Source organism: Heteronotia binoei, chromosome 6 (assembly GCF_032191835.1).
Source record: "Heteronotia binoei isolate CCM8104 ecotype False Entrance Well chromosome 6, APGP_CSIRO_Hbin_v1, whole genome shotgun sequence".
Lineage (NCBI taxonomy): Eukaryota > Metazoa > Chordata > Lepidosauria > Squamata > Gekkonidae > Heteronotia > Heteronotia binoei.
In genome coordinates, this window is record NC_083228.1 from 120,971,386 (window position 1) to 120,993,018 (window position 21,633).

Here is a 21,633-nt window from a genome sequence, read left to right on the forward strand (position 1 = left end):
ATTGCATAACTTCGATAGTAACTCTTGAACATTTCAGCCAGAAGCTCTGTTTAACATGATGCATTTTCTTAAATGAAGAAGATGATATTGGATTTATATCCCACCCTCCACTCCAAAGAGTCTCAGAGCGGCTCACAATCTCCTTTACCTTCCTCCCCCACAACAAACACCCTGTGAGGTGGGTGGGGCTGGAGAGGGCTCTCACAGCAGCTGCCCTTTCAAGGACAACCTCTGCCAGAGCTATGGCTGACCCAAGGCCATGCTAGCAGGTACAAGTGGAGGAGTGGGGAATCAAACCCGGTTCTCCCAGATAAGAGTCCTCACACTTAACCATTACACCAAACTGGCTACACCAAATGAACATATTGTTTAAAAATATTTTCTTGCAGACACACAGCTTATTTAGTTAATTAGCTGATTCCTATTCCGCCCTTTCCTGTGAACGGACTCAGGGAGGAGTACAACATATCAACAATAACAATAATGAATCACGGCAATTAATTAATAAAAACACGCCATTAAAATAATAAAATCAATCAGCAATTTCAACAAAAGCAGGTCTGGCATAATGAAATAATCAATACTTCAGCCGTAGGCCCGATAAGAGGTGGAATGACATAACAAGGGAGGCTGAGTTAGATGTATTATGGACGTCCGCTGCCTCACCCCAAAGCCTGCTGGAACAGCTCCGTTTTACAGGCCCTATGTAAAGATGGCAACTCAGGTCACGCAGTGAAGATCATTAGTCATGCAGTGAAGATCCTTGTACTGTGGTGACAACTGTTGCTGAAGCACCTTTAAAAAAAATATCTGCATAGCCAATCAGAAACTCCTCTGATCAAAAGGCCCACCTGGCCTGCCTGCTTCCTAAAACACTTGGCAAGTCCTGGATAGGAGCCCTGCCTTAGATGTTCTCTTCAAGTGGACTCATTAAACAAAACTGAAAGCCTCTAGTGAGCTTCGGTGTATTTGAAACTTTCATGTGCTAGATTCAGGTGGGCAGCCGTGTTGGTCTGAAGCAGTAGAACAAAGCAAGAGTCAAGTTTTAAGACCAGCCAAGTTTTATTCAGAATGTAGGCTTTCGTTTGCTCTAAGCACACGTCATCAGACAATAGTATGGAACGGCAAGCAGTCCTAAATATAGAGAAAGTGGGCAGTGGGTTCGTGTGCAGAGTCATGGGAGTGTTTTTTAGCAGATTAAAAGAACCACGACAAACACTGGACCTCAACTTGTGATTCTTTTAATCCACTAAAAAACATTCCCATGGCTCTGCATACTAACTCACTGCCCACTTTCTCTATATTTAGGACTGCTTGCCGTTCCATACTATTGTCTGATGAAGTGTGCTTAGAGCAAATGAAAGCCTACATTCTGAATAAAACTTGGCTGGTCTTAAAGGTGCCACTTGACTCTTGCTTTGCCATTTGCTAAAGCAGACCATTGGCTTCTGTATCTCAGCATGGCCCACCATGGCAGGTAGCAGCTCTTCAGGGCCATAGGAGAGAAAGGTCCTTCCTATAAGCTGTCACCTAAGGTTGTTTAACTAGAGATGCCAGCATTGAACCCTGGAACCTTCCACATGCCAAGCATAAATTCTTGTTCTAACTGCTGGCCTCCAGATGCTTATGTGTGGAAGCAAACTTGTTAGAAAGATACGGGTAGCTCCCTTTTGTATTTGGTAGTGCTCTTCAGCTTCTTGTCATACAGTGTTTGCGTGGAAGGTCGAATTGTGCAAATCGATGGTTAAGTAGGAGCTGAATATATATATATATATATATAATTTGTCCTGGAGACTTTGCAGATTTCATACATTAACACTTCTTCGTTGACTCCTGCTTTGTTCTCCAGCTTCATGCTCAGTTGGAACTTGCTTTAACGGTGGGAAATGCTACGGTGGAATGTCTCAGCTGTGCCAGTGTCCAGAGGGATTTCAGGGGCCACGCTGCCAGTATGGTGAGTTGGAGCTTCTATCTTGAAATGGGTCCTTTTACCTTTATTTACAGTTGCCAAGTCTGGCTTGGAAAGTTCTTGGAGATTTGGTGACCAGTGCCTAGGGATGGAGGTGAAGGAGCTTAGCAGGGGTGTGATGCCATAGAGTCCACCTTCTGAAGCTGCCATTTTCTCCAGGAGAACTGATTTCTGTGGTCTGGAGATCAGTTTTAATTTCAGGAGAGCTCCAAAGCAGGGGTGTCAATGCTGCCCAGGGGCCGAATCAGGCCCCCGGAAGGCTCCTATCAGGCCCTTGAGCAATTGGCTCTTTCCTGCTTCCTTCCCCTTCTCTCTTGCTTCATTCTGCATCGCTGCTTGCCTTGGAAGGCTTGCTCAATCACACAGGAGCTACAGAGCAAAACCTCTATTTTCATTGATTGAGGCTCCCCCCCTCCTGGTCCCCTGCGGAAGGAGGGAAAGAGCCAGAGTTTCCTTTAGCCAGTTGCCCAGATCCCATGGGAGAAATACAAATAAAACACCTTTAATGAGCGCTAATGTTTTAAACATATTTTATTATTTTTTTTTTAAATCTTTAATTGTGTTTGTCCGTGTCCATTATAAAGTTTATATCTCTGTTGCCTAATCTTGAATAGTTATGCACATGGCCTGGCCTGACATAGCCCAGCCCGACAAGGTTTCATTTATGTCATATCCAGCCCTCATAACAAATGAGTTTTGACACCCCTGGTTTAGAACTTGGCAAGCCTAATATAATTGCATGGAAATCCACTGAGAGAGATTCAAACTGCAGTGGCTTAGTTCTGTTGGACCCTCTTAAGTTCATTACACTGTCTTTCTACGACTGCAAACATTCTGTGGCCCACAGAATCTGGGGTTGCCTAGATGGGGGTAAGAGTTCTGTGCATCCGTCATTCAGTTGGGGCTTGCAGGAGGCTGCTTTGTACCTATGACTAAAACTCTTGGGTCTTGCTGGCTTATGGAGGAGCAGAATTGCAAGGCGAGGAGGAAGAGTTGCGCTGGTGTCTCCATATAAATAATATGGTCTGAAGCATTTGGCAACCGTTAACTTTCTAAATGAAATCTTTCCCACCACATCTCAGGTAAGGGTGTTGGAACTGGGTCACGTATACATTTATGGGGATCTGGAATGCTGAGAGAGTTCTCATTCAGCAGTGGAATGTTCACCAAGGTAGTTTAATGACACTGATGTCATCATCATTCATTTCTAAGCTTAAATTGCATGGAGGAAATTGGATGAGTCATTCTTGTCTGCGTGAATAGAACCTTTACAGATGCAATGTAAAGTTGGTTTTTTAAAAAAACTGTTTCGTGCTGCCTCTCCGGAGACCTGCTTGCTGGTGGCTCAGAAAGTAACACAAGATCAGGGCTTTTCTTGGTAGAAAAAGCCCTACAGAAACTCATATGCATATTAGGCCACACCCCCTGACATTGTTTCAGACAGGGCCTTTTTGTAGAAAAAGCCCAGCAGAAACTTGTTTGCATATTAGGCCACACAGGGATGGAATTCTAGCAGGAACTCCTTTGCATATTAGGCCACATACCCCTGGTGTAGCCAATCCTCCAAGAGAATTGGCTACATCAGGGGTGTGTGGCCTAATATGCAAAGGAGCTCCTGCTAGAATTCTACCCCTGAGGCCGCACCCCCAACACAAAAGGCAGCTGGAACTGCATGCCTGTGCATTCCTGCAAAAAAAAAAAAAAAAAAAAGCCCTGCACAAGACTGTCCTTAGGGTGTGTTCTGTGATGGTCATGCCTGGTATGGAATGGCATCCTGGAAGTGGTGAGGCAGACACTGACCCTGAAGGCCTTGTGGCACAGCTGCAAGACAATAGCATAAAATCATAGAGGGCAAAGGGAGACCAAGAGCCATCTAGTCTAACCCCCTGCGTAACGCATTAAATTCGCAGGTTCCCCCCATTCCTCCAGTGACCCCTGCTCTAATGCCCAGAGGTATGATTTAAGAGACCTTATGGAGCAGCTTGAATGGGCTTTGGTGAAGCTGGCGAAGTTATCTGTTTCAATTATCTTTGTTAATTTAAATGGATGATCAGTTATCTTTATCTCTTGTCATCTGTCTTGGGTTCTCACTGGGAGAAAGGTGGGATATAAAGAAAATCCTCGATAAGTCAATAAATACAAATGATACAATAAAAGAAATTAAAAGACCATAAGATTCTCAATATAAAAACAAGCCATTAAAAAGTTGTTAGCAGATGTAGATCGTTCTGTTGGAAGCACAAAAACGACAGGGCCCTGTTTCCATTCGCATCTGCACAACGTCAACTTCAGCAGAAACTTCAGTGCTCCCTTTGGCTTCGACAAGGGAATGCCAGAGGAATCCGGGGCCATGCTTCAAATCTCCAGTTGTCAATGTAGCGATTACTTTTAATGTCTAAGCGCTGCGGCATTCCCTGGAGCAGCCAAGGCATATGGCATTCAAAAGCGGGGGGGGGGGGGGGGGAATTGTGTTGGAGCTGCAGTATGTGCAAGCGATAAGGTCAGATCCTGGAATCCAAACAAGATTGTGTGGTAGTTATTTCCTGGGGAGCTGACGAGTGCTGACATGACACCGTGAAAACAATGCTGCTTAGTCTGCTGTTTCTGGTTCTCTGCAATGGGAGGGGGGAGGGGGAGGTGTTTTTTTAAAAAATCTTGGTGGGTCTGCACACTTTCTACCAATTGCTGAGCATCTGAATGGGATTTCTGCAGTCATCGCTTCTAAAGTTTCATTGTTTGTTAGTGGCTATTGAGAAGCTGCTGGGAGTAGATCTGCAAATCAGATACTATAGGTGGAAAAAAAATCGATTGGTAAATAATGGTTCAGGGTCATTTGCTCTCCTTGGAAAGGAATGCAAAAGCTTTCCCCTCACACCATAACTGTTGCAAACAGCTCTACCAGGTGTGTGTTCTGAGGTTGCTATGGTGTTTGTAACTACTGCTTTTATAGCAAAGCTGAATTGGACCAAAGATCTTCAGAAAGGCTGTAGGTTTGAAATACCTTCTCTCTAGTTCAGGGGTGGCCAACGGTAGCTCTCCAAATGTTTTTTGCCTACAACTCCCATCAGCCCCAGCCAGCATGGCCAATGGCTCGGGCTGATGGGAGTTGTGGGCAAAAACATCTGGAGAGCTATCGGTGGCCACCCCTGCTCTCGTGGAAAACTCTTGAAATGGGAGTTAGTTGTCTTGGGAAAGAACCCTGAGATAACTGCTGCACCCTGATATCAAGTTCATATGATCAACGTCTTACTGACCTTTTAAGGGTTAATTCATTTTCATTCATACTGGTAGTAATGTCTGTCTCTGACCTGAGTGGCCTAGGTTAGCCCAGTCTCATTAGATCTTTGAAGCTAAGCATGGTCAGCCCTCATTAATATTTGGATGAGAGTCCACCGAGGGAGAGGTACAGAGTAAATGGTAAACCACCTCTGCTGTTCTTGCCTTAAAAACCTCAGTGGGTTGCCTTAAGTCAGCTGCTATTTGGTGTTACTTCCCATTGTTATCATTGGTCTTCAGTTGATAATCATGACTCAGTTGGACTATGCCCTTATCTAAGGTAGGTTGCATCAAAAGTCCAGGCCAGAAGGGGTGATGAAAGTAATTGTCTTTCTTAGTTACTGGTACTGTTTTTCCCAAGGGGGTTGGGGCATCAAAGCAGAAAGTGAGAGGTACCACTGGCCACTTCCTGGAACTGAATACTGCCCCATACTGATCCTGACCCATACTGCCTTACCTCTGACCATCACAATGATAAAATAACCATGTTGAAACTTAGCTGATATGAATCTGGCTATGCCTAGATGGAGGAGTACCTGGGAAACCCCTTCTATGCTCCCTTGAGTACCATCTTGAGTACCATCTTGGAAGGAAAGCAGAACATAAATAACAAAGTGGAAACAAAGAATGTATTATGAGTATTAATGCCTTTGTCTAGCAAACGCCTTGTGGCTAGTCAGGACCTCCTTTTTCTGATATATCTAAATGACACATGTAACACAGGGATGGAATTCTAGCAGGGAGCTCCTTTGCATATTAGGCCACACACCCCTGACGTGGCCAATCCTTCAAGAGCTTACAAGGCTCTTTTTTGTAAGCTCTTGGAGGATTGGCTACATCAGAGGTGTGTGGCCTAATATGCAAAGGAGCTTCTGCTAGAGTTCCACCCCTGCCTGCATGTAAGAAATGCAGCTAAGCAGGTCTGGCGCTGGTCAGTCCCTGGTTAGGAGGCCTCATGGGGACTTTGTGCATGGTGCCTTGAGTTCCATAACTACAGAATGGAGGGCTATCAGTGTAGGACTCTGTGGACATACAGAAAGGACAGGATTGGGTTAAATCTGTTTTTTTTTCTTTAAATACCAAAGTGTGTTGAATGTACATTTCTAACCTGAGTAATCTCTCCGCGTTGCCCCCTCCCCCCCCCAATATCTTGTTATTGGGCATCTGCATCAGCCATCGACTGCATCAGGAGGAAAAGGGTCGTGAGTTGCTTTTGGAAAACGGAGCCATTATTAATGCATTACATTGAGCTGTGGTGTGTAGAAGGCTTTTAACAGTTCCCTGACATGACTGAGGACAGCCCAGGGGTATCATAATCTGTAATAAGAAGCCATTCCCATGCAATTTACGAGATAAAGCCTAATGAGTCCCTGCGAGCTGTTATCGTGTATTTAGTAAGCTTGAAACAGGAGGTATTTCAATGTCGGGGTTATTTTGATTATGATTCATAGAATGAGGCTCGCAGAACAGTGGGGTGGAAAGACAATCCCTGCCTGTTTTTTGAATTTCATTGGGATTTTACTGACAGTAAAATTTTATTGGGGAAAAAAAAAAGGATTAAAATTTGGGATGAGGTAGCCTCTTGCTTGGTAACCAGTATTAGAGATGCAAGGCTTGCCTGTTTTTACTTCTAAGGTTTGTTCCCCCTTTTTTTTTTTTAGAACCAAGTGCCGTTTCCCCCTTTGAAATAGCTGTATTTGCATTTTTATTCCAGTTCTTCCAATGGAAGAAGATGGTCTTTTTAAAGAAAGTGAATGTTCACAATCAGGGAAAGCAGAGTACTGCCTTTTAAAGGACCAGATCTTTTCCTTCAAGGGCTACCAAGATATCTGATATCAGAAGTGAGACTGAATTACTGGCAGAACATCAGTAGTGTTTAACAGGGTCCTTGTGCTACCATTTGCTTCTCTTCCCTACCAGCCCTCAATAGTGTTTCCATCTTTGTAGGTGGCATGACATTCTAGAAGTGGGGGGGGGGGGGGGCGGTTTGGATGAATGAACATTTTTGCATATTTTCTCCAACTCCTGCAAACTAAACCATGTTCAGACTTCAAATGAAGAAGACAACTGCAGATTTAGCCGCCCTGAGCCACTTGTGGGAAGGGCGGGATACAAATCCCAAATAAAAAAATAAAAAAATAAAAAAATAAATTTATACTCCGCCTTTCTCTCTGAATCAGAGACTCAGAGCAGCTTACGATCTCCTATATCTTCTCCCCCCACAACAGACACCCTGTGAGGTGGGTGGGGCTGAGAGAGCTCTTACAGCAGCTGCCCTTTCAAGGACAACTCCTACGAGAGCTATGGATGATCCAAGGCCATTCCAGCAGCTGTAAGTGGAGGAGAGGGAAATCAAACCTGGTTCTCCTCACACTTAACCACTAGACCAAACTGAAGAACAGTATTGATATTATATTGGCATTCCTTGCAACTTCCACTGAGAGATCAATGCTTGAGAAGTAGTGCACCATATGTCTTGCATTTCCCCCCCCCTCCCCCGCAGCTTGAATTGAGGTGCAGGTGTCTATTTGGCTAAAGAACTGGAAATCTAAAATTGCTTTTGAAACTTACAAAACTCACCAATATTCATTCTGATATTTCAACTTGAAAGGAAGTTATCCTGTTATAACGGAATGCCAACCCCCACTGTGCTTGGTCAAAAGAAGTGGTAACTTCAGTCCATAGACATAAGGCAGCCGCTTAAGCTGGTGGTACATTAATTGTCTGCCGCCCTGTGGCTCCAACACAAAAGAAAAACAAAATGAGATGTGAAATTATTTAGGAGAAGATGCTGGTGCCCTCACCTTATTGACTTGGCTATCACCTGGGAGAGATGGCTATGAAATTCATGATGGGGTTTGAGCTTAGAATATGGGAATGACCCAAGTGATAGATATGCGTAGTCATCATGGCTGCTCAGTTTGATTTGGGAAACCCATTAATTTCTGCTGCCTGGATGCAATGAGCCCTGCTCCAAGCAGTCTCTTGCTGGATTCCAGCTTTGTGCTGGCAGTCCTAGGCAGGGGCAATCATAATTGATGGTGCACATTGTTGAGGGTGGGAAGAGAAGCATCGTAAGCAATAGTTAACTTTGAAATTTGCTGATAAGGGATAGAAGTTTGGAAGAGAAGAAATGGGGGAGACAGGTGCACTCTTCCACTGATATCTCACTAGCGTTGCTCCACCCCTTGGCTTCTGTTTCCCCGGTCCAAGCAATCAATTTTCCACCAGTTTTGCTTCCAATTCCCCACGTGGCACTGTGATACTTAAAAGACAGCATCACAAAAGCATGTGGGGAACTGGAGGGGAGCCCCAGGGCAACTGGTGGGAAACTGGTCACTTGTGCCAGGTGAAACAGAAGCCCTGGGCGGAGCAATGCTAGTGAGAAATTGGTCTTTCCTTTCTGTCCTCAGTCAGGGCTTGGGGATGACATTCTCCTAGTGCATTATAGAGAAAAGCTGGTGTTCACTTGCAATTACGCACTCTGTTCCGAGTCTCTTGCGGTACAAAATGTGGCTTTAAGTAGTAGCGATGATGAGATGAAAATACTTAGAATGAATCTGTCAGCTCCAGCCTTGAATCTCTGATCAGGGGCTGTTGGTTCATCGCTGATCAGCAGCACACGGCAGCTCTCTCCGCTGCTCCAAACCAAGTTGAAATAGTTTTATGGATGTGAAAGAAGTCCTCTTTGCTCCCGTTTGAATTCTAGGTTTTCCTTGGCATACCGGGCCCTGGTGATGTTTCCAAGCCAATGCGAAGTGCAGCTGCCTTGGAGGCTTCTCACAGGAGGTGCTTCTGTCTAAAACAGCAGCTTCTTTTTGAAAACCTTTCACCCAACCTGCTCTCCCAGTTGCCCATGGTCACACTCTTCTGTCACCACTCTTACGTTGGTCTGTTCTTTCCAAAAACAGCTTTGTACAGCCTTTCTGGAGTTATCTATCTCAAAGCAGGTTTGCTTACCACGTGGATAGGAAGATGTGGATTTCCATACTTCCTCATCTACAGCAGTGTTGTTTCCCCTTGTGTTGGCATCCTGCCCTCCCCCAAAATACAAACCACAGTGCGATTTTTGCTGGCTTTATTAAATCACTTGTTGTATTGTTATACTATAGCATCATTACATGACAGCGATATAGCCATAGACTGTCTGGTACCCTAGGCAAGGCTAACTTCTGGTGCCCCTCCCCCATGATAATGTCACCAAGTCACATGGGGAGCACCCAATTTGGCGACTCCAGAAGGCCAGCACCCTAAGCAATTGCCTAGTTTGCCTAGTGGCAGGCTCGGCCCTGGATTTAGCTGCTGCTGCTGCTTAATAAAGTTGCAAAGAAGTCCTCTGGTGATGAGGAGAAGGGAAAATGGAGGCAAGAAAAGAGGCTCTCTCTGTGTGGACCCTCCATTAATGCTATCAATGTCTTCGTGCTCGTAGAAATAAGTGTTCAACAAGGAATCATTTCCATGTGGAAGCAGATGGAGTTAACTAGATTATTACCAGTAAACTGTGGTTAAAAAAGTATCGTAAGCTTCATTCCCCCCCACCCTACCAAAGCGGGCTGGCAGAACTGTAGCAATAATTGGCTTGTAATCAGAACTCACAGCAGGAGGCTCAAATATCCCTCAGAGTGTTTTCTCTTAGGTAAAAATTTCAGCAGGATATAAGTCTTTCCTGTGTGTTTTGGAAACCTCTGACCTGCACTGTTTCTGGAAAACACTGACATTTTCATGTAACTTATGTAAAAGCAAGATGGCTGCTTGTTTTAGTAAATGAAAAACATAACCTTTTATGCTATCAGTTCTCCAGCCCTCCTGGTACCCTCAATGTTTGTTTCATTTTACCTCACATGGTGGTGCTCGCCTTCCCTCTGAAGAAAACCATTTCCCTTCCTGCTTGGTAGGAAGGAGCCTAGTCATGGTGCTTGTGGTTGTACCTGACCTTCTAGAAGGGTTAAAATGATTGTGGGAACTTGGTGAGAATTATTGCTGAGGAAGGAGCAGGGAGTTTGCCAAGAACTGAGTGTGACTTGGGGGATGAAATTGAAGAGCCGTAGGCCTGTGTTGAAGGTGCATCTGCCTGACAGAAGCTCTGAGAAGAGGGCGGGGAGGAGGGGACCCTGCAAGAGAGTGAAGAAACCCTGTTGGTTTAACAAAAAACGATCAGGAGAGAATCGCCAGGTTTTTTCCAGCGTTCATCATGCTGGTGAATAAAGAAAAGCTTTAAAAAATCTGGCTGCAGCTGAACATAGTACTAGGAGTTTGTTTTGGGCATGCCATGTCTGAAAGGCCCAGACTAGCTAAGCAGGGTCAGCCCTGGTTTACTACTTGGATGGGAGACCACCAAGGCTTTTTTTGTAGCAGATGCCTTTGTATATTAGGACACACACCCCTGATGTAGCCAATCCTCTGAGAGCTTACAGGGCTGTTCTTACAGGTTCTACCGTAAGCTCTTGGAGGATTGCCTATATCAAGGGGTGTGGCCTAATATGCAAAGGAGTTCCTGCTACCAAAAAAAGCCCTGGGGACCACCAAGGGAGTCTAGGGTTGCTACACAGAGGCAGGCAATGACAAACCACCACTGAAAGCCTTAAAAGTTTTATGGGGTTGCTGTAAGTTGGCTGCGACCTGATGGCACTTTCTACCACCATCATGCTTGAATTAGGTCCCATTTGTAAAAGTGTTTTAGGGGGTGTCCTTAAAACACCATGCAGGGAAAAGGCTGAATGCCCATGATAGAATTAAAGTGATGCAATTTGTCATTTTCCACTGCTTTTCTTTGGTCCAGGAGGTCCAATGCCAATAAGAGAATTATTTCCTGTTAGGGGGATACTCTGTGTCTCTCGTTCTTTCTCTCCCCCCCCCCCCCCCATCCTGTACCTTCAACGGGTGCTTGAATAGCAGAAATTCAGTCTGGATAGCTGTTCCATGACTGCTATTTCCATGTTGTAAAAAAAAAAGACAGCATCTCCTGAGGGGAAAATGCTTAGTAATTGCCGAAGTTATTTTGTGCTAAGGGCGCTGCTTTTTGGCTCTGGTGCTTTTAAAGATCTGCATGGCAAGCAGCAATTCAAGGGCAGCTTTGTGCAGCATGGATTGCGATACGGTCAAAGTTGCAGGCCTGCTGATGGCTTTCCTGCCTGGTTTGCACACAGGGCCCCTGGACCAGGGAAGCTGGAGGCAGAGAAACCTTTTGCCCAGTTGGCACCAAAGGCTGAAGAGCAAGCAGTGCCGTGACTTCAGGAAGGGCAGCGCTGCATCTGTTACACAATAGCAATTTGGATCTTACAGTCCAAGTCAATCTGAAAAAATAGGCATCCAAGACGAAAGCGATCAAACAGATTTTAAAAATGGCTGTGTGTGTGAGACTGTTTACAGCTATCATGCCATCTTGATAAAAGGATATTGTAGAGCTGAAAAAAAGCGCAGAGAAGAGCAGCCAGGATTATTGTTGGTATATTTTCTGTGTAAGGAAGGGCTCTGTAATGAGCCCAGTAGTTTAGGAATAATTAAAGGCTACTTAAGGGGAAAGGGGAAGAAGATGATGATTTTGGATTTATATCCCGCCCTATACTCTGAATCTCAGAGTGGTCACAATCTCCTCTACCTTCCCCACCCCCACAACAAACACTCTGTAGGTAGGTGGGGCTGAGAGTGCTTTTACAGCAGCTGCCCTTTCAAGGACAGCTTCTATGAAAGCTATGGCTGACCCAAGGCCATCTCAGCAGGTGCAAGTGGAGGAGTGGGGAATCAAACCCGGTTCTCCCAAATAAGAGTCCAGCGCACTTAACCACTACACCAAGCTGGAACACAACACAAACTGGAACACAACAGAAGTTTATTAAATTATGTGTCGACTGTGGTTGAAGATTTCTGCTGAAGGAAGGATAGGTGAAAATTTTGCTCGTTCCCTCATATCACTTCCAAATCTCTTTATGCTTTTCCCGGGAGGGCCCACTGTCTTCTAGGAAAAAGCTGCACTGGCTACCTATTGTGTTCAGAGTCCATTTCAAGGTGCTGGTATTGACCTTTAAAGCTCTATGTGGCTGAGGATTTGTCTATCTACGGGATTGTCTTTCTCCATATGTTCCCCAGAGAGCACTGCATTCGGGAACACAAAATCTGCTATCTATCCCTGGACCAAGGGAGGCCAGACTGAGCTCTGCAAGGGCTAGGGCCTTCTCGGTGGCAGCACCAGTGATGTGGAATGCCCTCCCAGAACCCATAAGAGCCCTGTGGGATCTCTCCCAATTCTGTAGGACCTGAATTATTTTGACTGGCCTATAATACTTAAATGGGATAGGACTGCCACTTTTATACTGCCAAGCAACATTAATTACAAGGAACTGGAGCCATCATAAGGATCACTGTCAGAAAAAGAAGAAATCATGACATCAATTAAGTGGACTGCTGAATGAAGAAAGTTGTGACCCCACCTATATCAAAAATTTCTGAGTAGCCCCATAAATGTGGTTTTAATTGTTTAAGTTTTATTGTTTTAAATTGTTGTTTTAAATGATCGTTAGCTGCCCTGAGTCAACTTGCAGAGAGGGTGGGATAGAAATCAACAACAGCAGCAGCAGCAGCTCATAACTTATGGAATTTAGTCCACATGATGTAGCTGTGGTTGAAATGGCTCTAAAAGAAGGTCAAGCAAATGTTATGCAGAACAACCCGGGTGGCTAAATGGAGCTTCCATGTTCAAAGTCTGTTGGTTCTCCCCCCCCCCCCCCCGCCAAAGTCTGTGTTGCCTTGTATAGCAGCTGTTTGTCACCTTTGCCACCTGGATGGAAGCAATATGTTGGACTAGAGGAGGGCCCCCCCCAACTTGGTACCCATGGGTGTCATGGTGCCCATCAACACCTTTTCTGGCACCTACCAGTTGTTTTTAGGAAATGGGCATGGCCAGGTCAAGCTTTTTTTCCAGCAGGGCTTTTGATTGACTATGCAGTTTTTTGGAAAACATTGCTTTGGTAGCCACTACACCAGAATCTTCACTGTGTGAGTGGAAGTAAGCGGGAGCAGTGCCCACCATACTGTCATTATTTCTAAGGTGCTCACAGGCTTAAAATGGTCAGGGACTCCTGGACTTAAGGGACCAGTTGGTCCAGTCTACTAGGGCTCCACTGTGGCTCAGTGGCAGAAGGTTCGCGGTTCAATGCCCGGCATCTCCAGTTGAAGGGTCTGGTAGCAGGTGATGTGATAGACCTCTGCCTGAGACCCTGGAGAGCCTCTGCCATTCTGAGTAGACAATACTGACCTTGATGGACCAATGGTCTGATTCAGTATAAGGCAGCTTCATGTGATTTTCATACAATATGCTCATTGTTTGCACTCATTTCTATTAGAAGAAAAACTCCAGACTGTTAACTGTTCTTGGTGAAAAATTTCAAGGTTGTTGAAAAGCACCGCAAGAAATCATGGTCCTATCTATGTGTCTCTATTTCCTGATTCAAAGTTGCAGAGGAAGAGCACTTAACCTGTATTTTTTTCATCACTACTAACACAATGTAACCCTTGCCCCCCAAATTAAAGTTCCCTTTAGCAATGCCAAGAAAAAAAAAAAGTAGGAGAAATGAAGCTTGGAGGTTTGCAATGGAAACTGTGAAATGCAGATTGAAAAATCATTGCCTGGTTGCTTCCCAGGTGTGACAAGATATTAATCCGCGCATCTTGACAAACTGCCCTTGAGTACCTGAACTTTCAAGCTATTAGCGCAGAGCAACGGGTAGGCGGGCTGGCGAACCGCAGAGTGCAGAACAAATGTGACAGCAGCAAATGGGTTCAAGAATAACCAGTTGAGAACAAATGCAACTTTAATACGGGAGTCTGAAGAGGCTGTTTACTTTGGGGGAAGCTGGACTAACTAGAAATAAATGTGTGTTTCTTCGGCTATTGCCATTTGCAATTCTTAGGTAAACAAGGAAGCAAACATGGCCAGAGAAAGATGGGGGTCGTGAGGTGGTGGAGGGGGGAAATGGTGGCTTTTGCTGCTGCTGTTACCAATGAATTGCCCATCTTTGTGACACAAGTGGCAGGAGAGTTTGTTTTGGTGACTCTGAGAGGGAGCACTTTAGGGACTCTTATTGGGGAGCCTTGACCATTACAGCAGTGTTCCCAAAAGCCAGTGCAGTATAGTGTGTACGGTGTCAGATTAGGACCAAGGAAACTGCATAACCCTTAAGCTCACTGGCTGATCTTCAACCATGTCCTTTCTGGTCTTTCAAGGCTCGTTTAGGGTAAACTGGAGGAGGGGATAGCAACATACGCCACCCTAAACTCCTTGAAGGAAGGTCCGGATGAAAATGTGATAGATATAGGGGTCATAGGGAAGACTGAGCAGATTTCCCCCTCCCCCCCAGTGGTGGTTGGAGTGGAACCAGGGGGAACCAGGGTTAATCCTCACTTTGGTGTTGAGGCTTTCAGGATGATCTTGGTCCAGTCACAAACTCAGCCTGACTTAACTCATGGGGTTACTCTGAAGATATAGTAAAAGTGGGGGGGGGGAGATGAGAGAGTGCGGATAAAGTGCAGCCAAGTCACAGCTGATTTATGGTGACTTGGTAGGGGTTTCAAGGCAAGGCATTTGGAGGTGGCTGGCCACTGCTTGCCTCTTTGTAGCAGCCCTGGACTTCTTTGACGGTTTCCCATCCAAATACTGCTTAGCTTCCAAGACTTGATGTGATCAGGCTGTTCAGGTCAGGGCTGAAATGGAGTATGTAGTAAATAAATCGTGGTGGGAAGTGTCATCAAGTTGCAGCTGACTTATGGCAACCCCTCATGGGGTTTTCAAGGCAAGTGATGAACAGAGGTGATTTGCCATTGCCTACCTCTGCATAGCAACCCTTAGACTTCCTCGATGAAAAGAGGAAGAGCAGAGTTATAAACATTTCTGTGTCAAGACTAGGTCTGTGGGTAACAAACTTATGGCCAAAGAAACACAAGCTGAGAAACCAGAGTTGTGTAGTGAGGAACAAGCCAAGGTTTAGAGCAGTGGAGGAATCTTCTTCACCACTGAATTACCTTAACTGTTGCTCCTCTCAGCATGTGTGCAAAGAGACTTTACCCCGCCTTTCCTTATGGTTCAAGGCAGTTTACAATAATAGTTCTCAAAAGGATTTCCAGTTAATACCAGAATAAAGTAGCCAAATTCCCCTCCACACACATACACACAAATTGCATGGTTGTTTCATTTTCTACATGCGTGTATTATCCACAGTTTCTTTCAAATAGCAGCTCTGTAGGGGTCTGTGACCCAACAGCCCTGACCTAGAGGTCGAAGATTGGGTTAGGCTGGGAGAAAGAGAATGAGAGAGACTGGCCCAGGGTCTCTTAGTGGCTTCCGTCTTTGTTTTTGGACAGGATGCAAGAGCTGAGAGGATACATTATAGAAACCAACTAGCCCCCCCCTTACATTCCAGGATTGCTTGGAGGACATGGAATTTATTGAGGTAGAACACATTAAATCAGACCATTGGCCTCTCAAGGTCAATTTTGTCAATTCTGACTGGCAGCAGTTCTCCAGGGTCTTCAGTAGAGGTCATTCACATCACTTACTACCTGATCCTCTTAACTCTAGATGCTAGGAATTGAACCTGGGAACTTCTGCATGGAAAGCGGATGCCGATTACAAGAGAGTGGAAGGTAGAACTATAACCTATGTGGTCTCTGTCATGCCCCAGAGATCTAAGGTGTTTTGAAATGTACCAGAGAGTGTCTGGGACCTTGACAGCCACTTGTTTTCCCAGAGCCATAAAATGCACAGTGAGGTCAGAGCAGAGATGCAGTTCTACAGAAAGATAGCCGTTTGCTGTACCTGCCAGGAAGGGTAAGATGGATAGCTGTTGTAAAACATGATCTGGATCCTGAGGTGTGTGGGATATGTACCTTGGATTGATTGGGGGTCATCTTTAATCCGATTGGGTAAGAGCTAAGGCAGGAAGGATTAAAAGTCTGGTAACACCCATTTGTCGTTCTAATGCTGGGGGTCAGATTCCTCTGCATGGAGCAGGCGGAGGTCAGGATGTGCCTTTGTTCCCTGGACATCCAAAGGGGAATGTCAGAGGCAAATCTTACATAATGTTAAATTTTGCTTAGTACTTTATTGTTCCTATTATTTTCCTTAGATCTGTAAACCAGTAGGCAGGATAGCTATTTTCCCCATCTCATGCTGCAGCTTAATTTTGTAACAATAAACTTTTCCTGTTTAACAGAGCGGACCGTGTGATTCAAACTCCTCCTTGTGCACCTTAAATGTTCGCTCACACTCAAACACGCAAGCACAGGAGAAGGGGCTGAAGTAGTTGGGAAAACTCTGCCCTTTGTACTCGCTCCGAGGCAGCCTTTGCTAGTGTTCCCCAAGACGCTGATAATGAAGGAGGCTGGGTTTTGGTTTGGGATGGTGGCACAAAGAAGAGAACATGCTTGATATTCACACAAACATGCTACATGCATATAAACATGCATCGACTCAGGCAGATTTATGACAGTCTCCTAATCTGGAGTGGCAAATTATTATTATTTGTTTATAGTCTGACAATTCCCCCATAGGGGCTCAGAGCGGAGTACAACATAAATAAAACCACAATAAAATCATAACAGCATAACAATAAAAACCCAATTTCAATATTCAGTACAACAAAATGGTCCAGTTGGACAGTATAATAAAATGATGTAGAAGAAGATGATGATATTGGATTTATATCCCGCCCTCCACTCCAAAGAGTCTCAGAGCGGCTCACAATCTCCTTTACCTTCCTCCCCCACAACAGACACCCTGTGAGGTGGGTGGGGCTGAGAGGGCTCTCACAGCAGCTGCCCTTTCAAGGACAACCTCTGCCAGAGCTATGGCTGACCCAAGGCCACTCCAGCAGGTGCAAGTGGAGGAGTGGGGAATCAAACCCGGTTTTCCCAGATAAGAGTCCGCACACTTAACCACTACACCAAACTGGCTCTCCTGTAGCAGGACAGTACAGCAAATCAGTGCAGTAAGATAGTACAGTAGTGCAGTAGGGGAGGCCAACCGATCTAATGGATAGATGCCCGCTGCCTCACCTGAAAATCTGGTGGAACAGCTCCGTTTTACAGGCCCTATGAAAGGCTAACAAGCCAGGTAGGGCCCGGATCTCCATAGGGAGCTGATTGCACCAGGTTGGGGCCAGAACCGAAAAGGACCTGGCCCTGGTAGAGGCAAGATGGGCACCTCTTGGGCCAGGGACAGTCAGCCTATCTTGGGAGGCCGAACAAAGCAACCTCTGGGGCATATATGGACAGATGCACAGAAGTCTTATTTTTCCTTCAATCCCCACCCGCATACTAAAGTAGCCAGGACTGAGATAGATGTTTGTGCAGTTCTTACTCACCAGGTGTCTCAGGACTGCAAAATTAACCAGAATATGCATCCTTTCCTTATCTCACCCTGCAAAAATTACCACCGTATTTCCTTGAGTTTGGCGATTAAGCAGTTCGGTTCCTATGCTGCATAATGCGTTACAGTCATTCTAGCACCTTTTCATCTTTGCCTCTCCCCCCCCCCCCCCCAAGAATCTGCCGCAAAATTAATTACGCTGTCTGTCAGGAACGAGACCCACCATCAGCCCCTTGTATTCTTCCTCCCTCCAATATGACTGAGCTCACAGTTGGGGCAGCTGGATCTAATTAGGAGCCTGCAACCCTGTGGTTTTAGCAACTGCTGTCGGAGAATGGATAACACTGGTGGCCGCCGAAGCCGCTTGCGTTGGGGACGATAACAGAAATCCTTGTCATTTGGGGAGACAGCTCACTGAACAAGTATTAACAGGAACAAAGATTTCCCCGGAGATGTGGCAAACCAAAGGGGTGGTTTTGGGGTGAGGTGTAGGGGTGGTTTTATGACTTCCATCCAACCGTCGTAGGTCCAGCATTTTATGGCACACTGCCAGGTTAAAGATGGAGGAAGGAAAAAGATCCAGAATGCAATATTTAAAAGGCTTTGTAATTACTGGGGAAGCATGTGGCAGGTAGACATTGTGCTTGTTTGTTTCAGTGGATGTCTCAAAAGTTGGCATTCATCTGTGAATGCTGATAATCCCAGTCAAATTTTGTGACTGATTGAAAACCTAAAGACGAGCTGGTGATGGTTGACAAGCTCTGTCGGTGTGATTTGTCAGGCTTTGCTGGTGGATGTTCAGCAAAACAATGAGGAAAATGGGGAGTTTATATCAGGCATTCACAGAATTCATCTCCTAATTGCAGGGTCTGAAAATAGACCTCAGTCTTTTGGCAGTACACCAAATCGTGCTGGCGATGCTTTTCAATGTTCACTGGTGCATCTTGAGATTTTCAATGCCGGACAACCTTTGTGAACAATCGTTGGCATTCACGAATGAACGGCAATGCTTTAGACGTTCATTGTTGCATATAAAATAGACCGCCTCCACGTTTGCTCAAACCAAAGAATATTAACTTGATAGTGTTGCACACAGGGTTGGTTTTTTTTTTTTTGAGGGGGGTTGTTATGACTGCAGATGTCACAATGGAATTAATGGCAAAGCTTCCAGTCTTAACTGGGTGGTGCTACAGGTATCAGCACCCCTCCTGTCCCCGTCTGTTGCCTGTAAGAAGCATGCAGAGCCATCAAGGTGTATTGTGGGGCTTTTTTGAGACTGTAAGCAACTTTGAAATTCTGACACAGTGTGGTGAGTGCAGCCACAAAATGGCTGCTGCAGCTTTTCTTCCATCACATGGTGAAGGTCCCTGCATTGTGGTGGCAGTTGATGCCAAAGCAATGCTTCTAAACATCAGCAGAGCCAATCAGAAACCTTGCTTGGCAAAAGCCCTATCTGGACCTACCCACTTTTGTTTGGTGGGCACCAAAAAGGGTTTTGGGGGACACTGTTGAGCCCATAGACACCTCATGGAAGGGGGACCCTTGTTGTAGTTAGAGTGTTGGCGTTTCAGTTGGCAAGACCTAGGTTCAAATCCCCTACCTGACTGTGGAAGGTTGCTTGGTGACCTCATGCCAGTTGCCCAGTATTATTGAAAGAATAAAATGGGGGAGCGAATGATGTTGTGAGCTGCTTTGAGTTCCCACTGCAGAGAAAAGTATGGTGTAATCTGTCCTCTTCAACTGTCATTCTGCCTCCTGAAACAGAAACCAGGCTGTACGAGATGGTCTGAGTGAGAGGGTTTCCCCCCTCTCCTTCAAATAATGTAATGTTTTCTTCTGGCTTTTTTTAAACATTTCTCTGAATGGTAGCTTTCAAACCCTTTAGCGTGATCACTTGCTTTAATAGAGTGAAGACAGTAATGAGAAGTATTTACGTAGAGAGCTAGTGTGGTGTAAGGGTTAGAGAATTGAAATTAGGATCCGGAAAACCCAGGGTCAGATGTCCCATTTTGTGACCCATTTTGAGGGTCCTGACCCACAGGTTGGGAAACACTGTGCTAGAAGAGCAGGGGCTTTTTTATCCCTCTGCTGCACATACTATTAAGAGAAGGATGAGGGTACTTCTCGCAGTTGCAAACCACTACACCCCCAACATGCAACACACAGATATAGCAGGGATTACTGAGAATATGCATGAAATGCTTCTAACACTGCCATGGAAGCTTACTGGGTGATCAGGCTGCCAATTCTGGGAGGTTGCCAACTCTGCTGGGTGACTTGGGGCCAGTTACATGGGGTCAGCTTATCCTACCTCTTATGTTGTCATGAGTGGGGCTTTGTTTGTAGCAGGAAGCCCTTTGCATATTAAGCCCCTGATGTAGCCAGTCCTTCAAGAGCTTACAGTAGGCCCTATAAGAAGAGCCCTGTAAGCTCTTGGAGGATTAGCTATATCAAGGGGGTGTAGCCTAATATGCAAAAGAGTTCCTGCAACAACAACAAAAGCCCTGGACAAGAGGATAAAATGGAGAAGGGGAGAATGTTGGAAGCCATTTTGGGGTCCCCCCCTTGGGAGAAAATTGGGTTATAAATGAAGTAAATACATGCATAGCCTTTTCAGTGTTAGAAGTATTTCATGCATACTCTCAGTAATCCTTGCTATATCTGTGTGTTGCACTTTGGGGGTGAAGTGGTTTGCAACTGAGATAGAAGCATTCTCATCCTTCTCTTAATAGTATGGGCAGCAAAGGGAGAAAAAAGCCCCTGCCCTTCTAACACAGTGTTTCCCAAATTGTGGGTCAGGACTCCCAAAATGGGTCACAAAACCTCTGAAAGTGGGTTGTGGTCCAGCCCATCCACTCCTGCTCTCATTTGTATTTCGGAACCCAAGACTTGATCCTGGAAAACAGGATCAAGTCTTTTTTCTTCACTGCATATTCATGTTGATAAAATAAAATGTACCCTGATGGATGACTCCAGTGAGTCTCTTAGAGGAGGTCAAAGGGAGCAATGGAGAAGGAGAGGCTGGTCAAATATTGAAATGTAATTTCTATGCAAAGGCTGTGTAAGTCAAAATGCCACTTGCTTGGGGTTCACGTTGGTGGCAGCTGTGCCCTTTGTGCAGTGTTTGCTGGTTTCTCAAAAACATCTGGCCAGCTACTGTAGAACATGGAATGCTGCATTAGACAGATGTTGAGGTCAAAGTTTGCCTAGGGTGCCAAAAAAAGTCGGGCCAGCTCTGGATGGGTCACCATACCAAGTAGATCTGGACTTATTACTCACCATACAGAAAAGGTTGGGAACCGTTATCCTAGCAGACTCTTCCTGTTTTCTGGTGCAGTCATGCTTGCTGCAAATTCCTGGAGTAAACACCCCTGAGTTTCTTTTATTTAGTACATTTCTACCCTCTCTCTCTCTGGATAGCTGCTTGAGAAACGAGAAATAAAACAGTAGTAAATATTGATGGGGTGTGAACTGGCAGAGACAGACCAAGAGAGAGATCTTGGGGTCATGGTAGATAATTCACTGAAAATGTCAAGACAGTGTGCGTTTGCAATAAAAAAGGCCAACGCCATGCTGGGAATTATTAGGAAGGGAATTGAAAACAAATCAGCCAGTATCATAATGCCTCTGTATAAATCGATGGTGCGGTCTCATTTGGAGTACTGTGTGCAGTTCTGGTCGCCGCACCTCAAAAAGGATATTATAGCATTGGAGAAAGTTCAGAAAAGGGCAACTAAAATGATTAAAGGGCTGGAACACCTTCCCTATGAAGAAAGGTTGAAACGCTTAGGGCTCTTTAGCGTGGAGAAACGTCGACTGAGGGGTGACATGATAGAAGTTTACAAGATAATGCATGGGATGGAGAAAGTAGAGAAAGAAGTACTTTTCTCCCTTTCTCACAATACAAGAACTCGTGGGCATTCGATGAAATTGCTGAGCAGACAGGTTAAAACGGATAAAAGGAAGTACTTCTTCACCCAAAGGGTGATTAACATGTGGAATTCACTGCCACAGGAGGTGGTGGCGTCCA

The 21,633-nt window shown here is 45.2% G+C and overlaps 1 protein-coding gene across 1 annotated transcript in view; it reads left to right on the forward strand.

Moving 5' to 3' along the window:
* The first annotated feature begins 1,854 nt into the window (after positions 1-1,854).
* The window catches only part of LOC132574197 (multiple epidermal growth factor-like domains protein 6), a 273,518-nt gene continuing 253,739 nt past the window's right edge, over positions 1,855-21,633 (forward strand). The window contains exon 1 of the mRNA XM_060242461.1: positions 1,855-1,954. Coding sequence (XP_060098444.1) covers positions 1,900-1,954 — 55 coding nt within the window. The 5' untranslated portion in view covers positions 1,855-1,899. The remainder of the gene's footprint in view (positions 1,955-21,633) is intronic.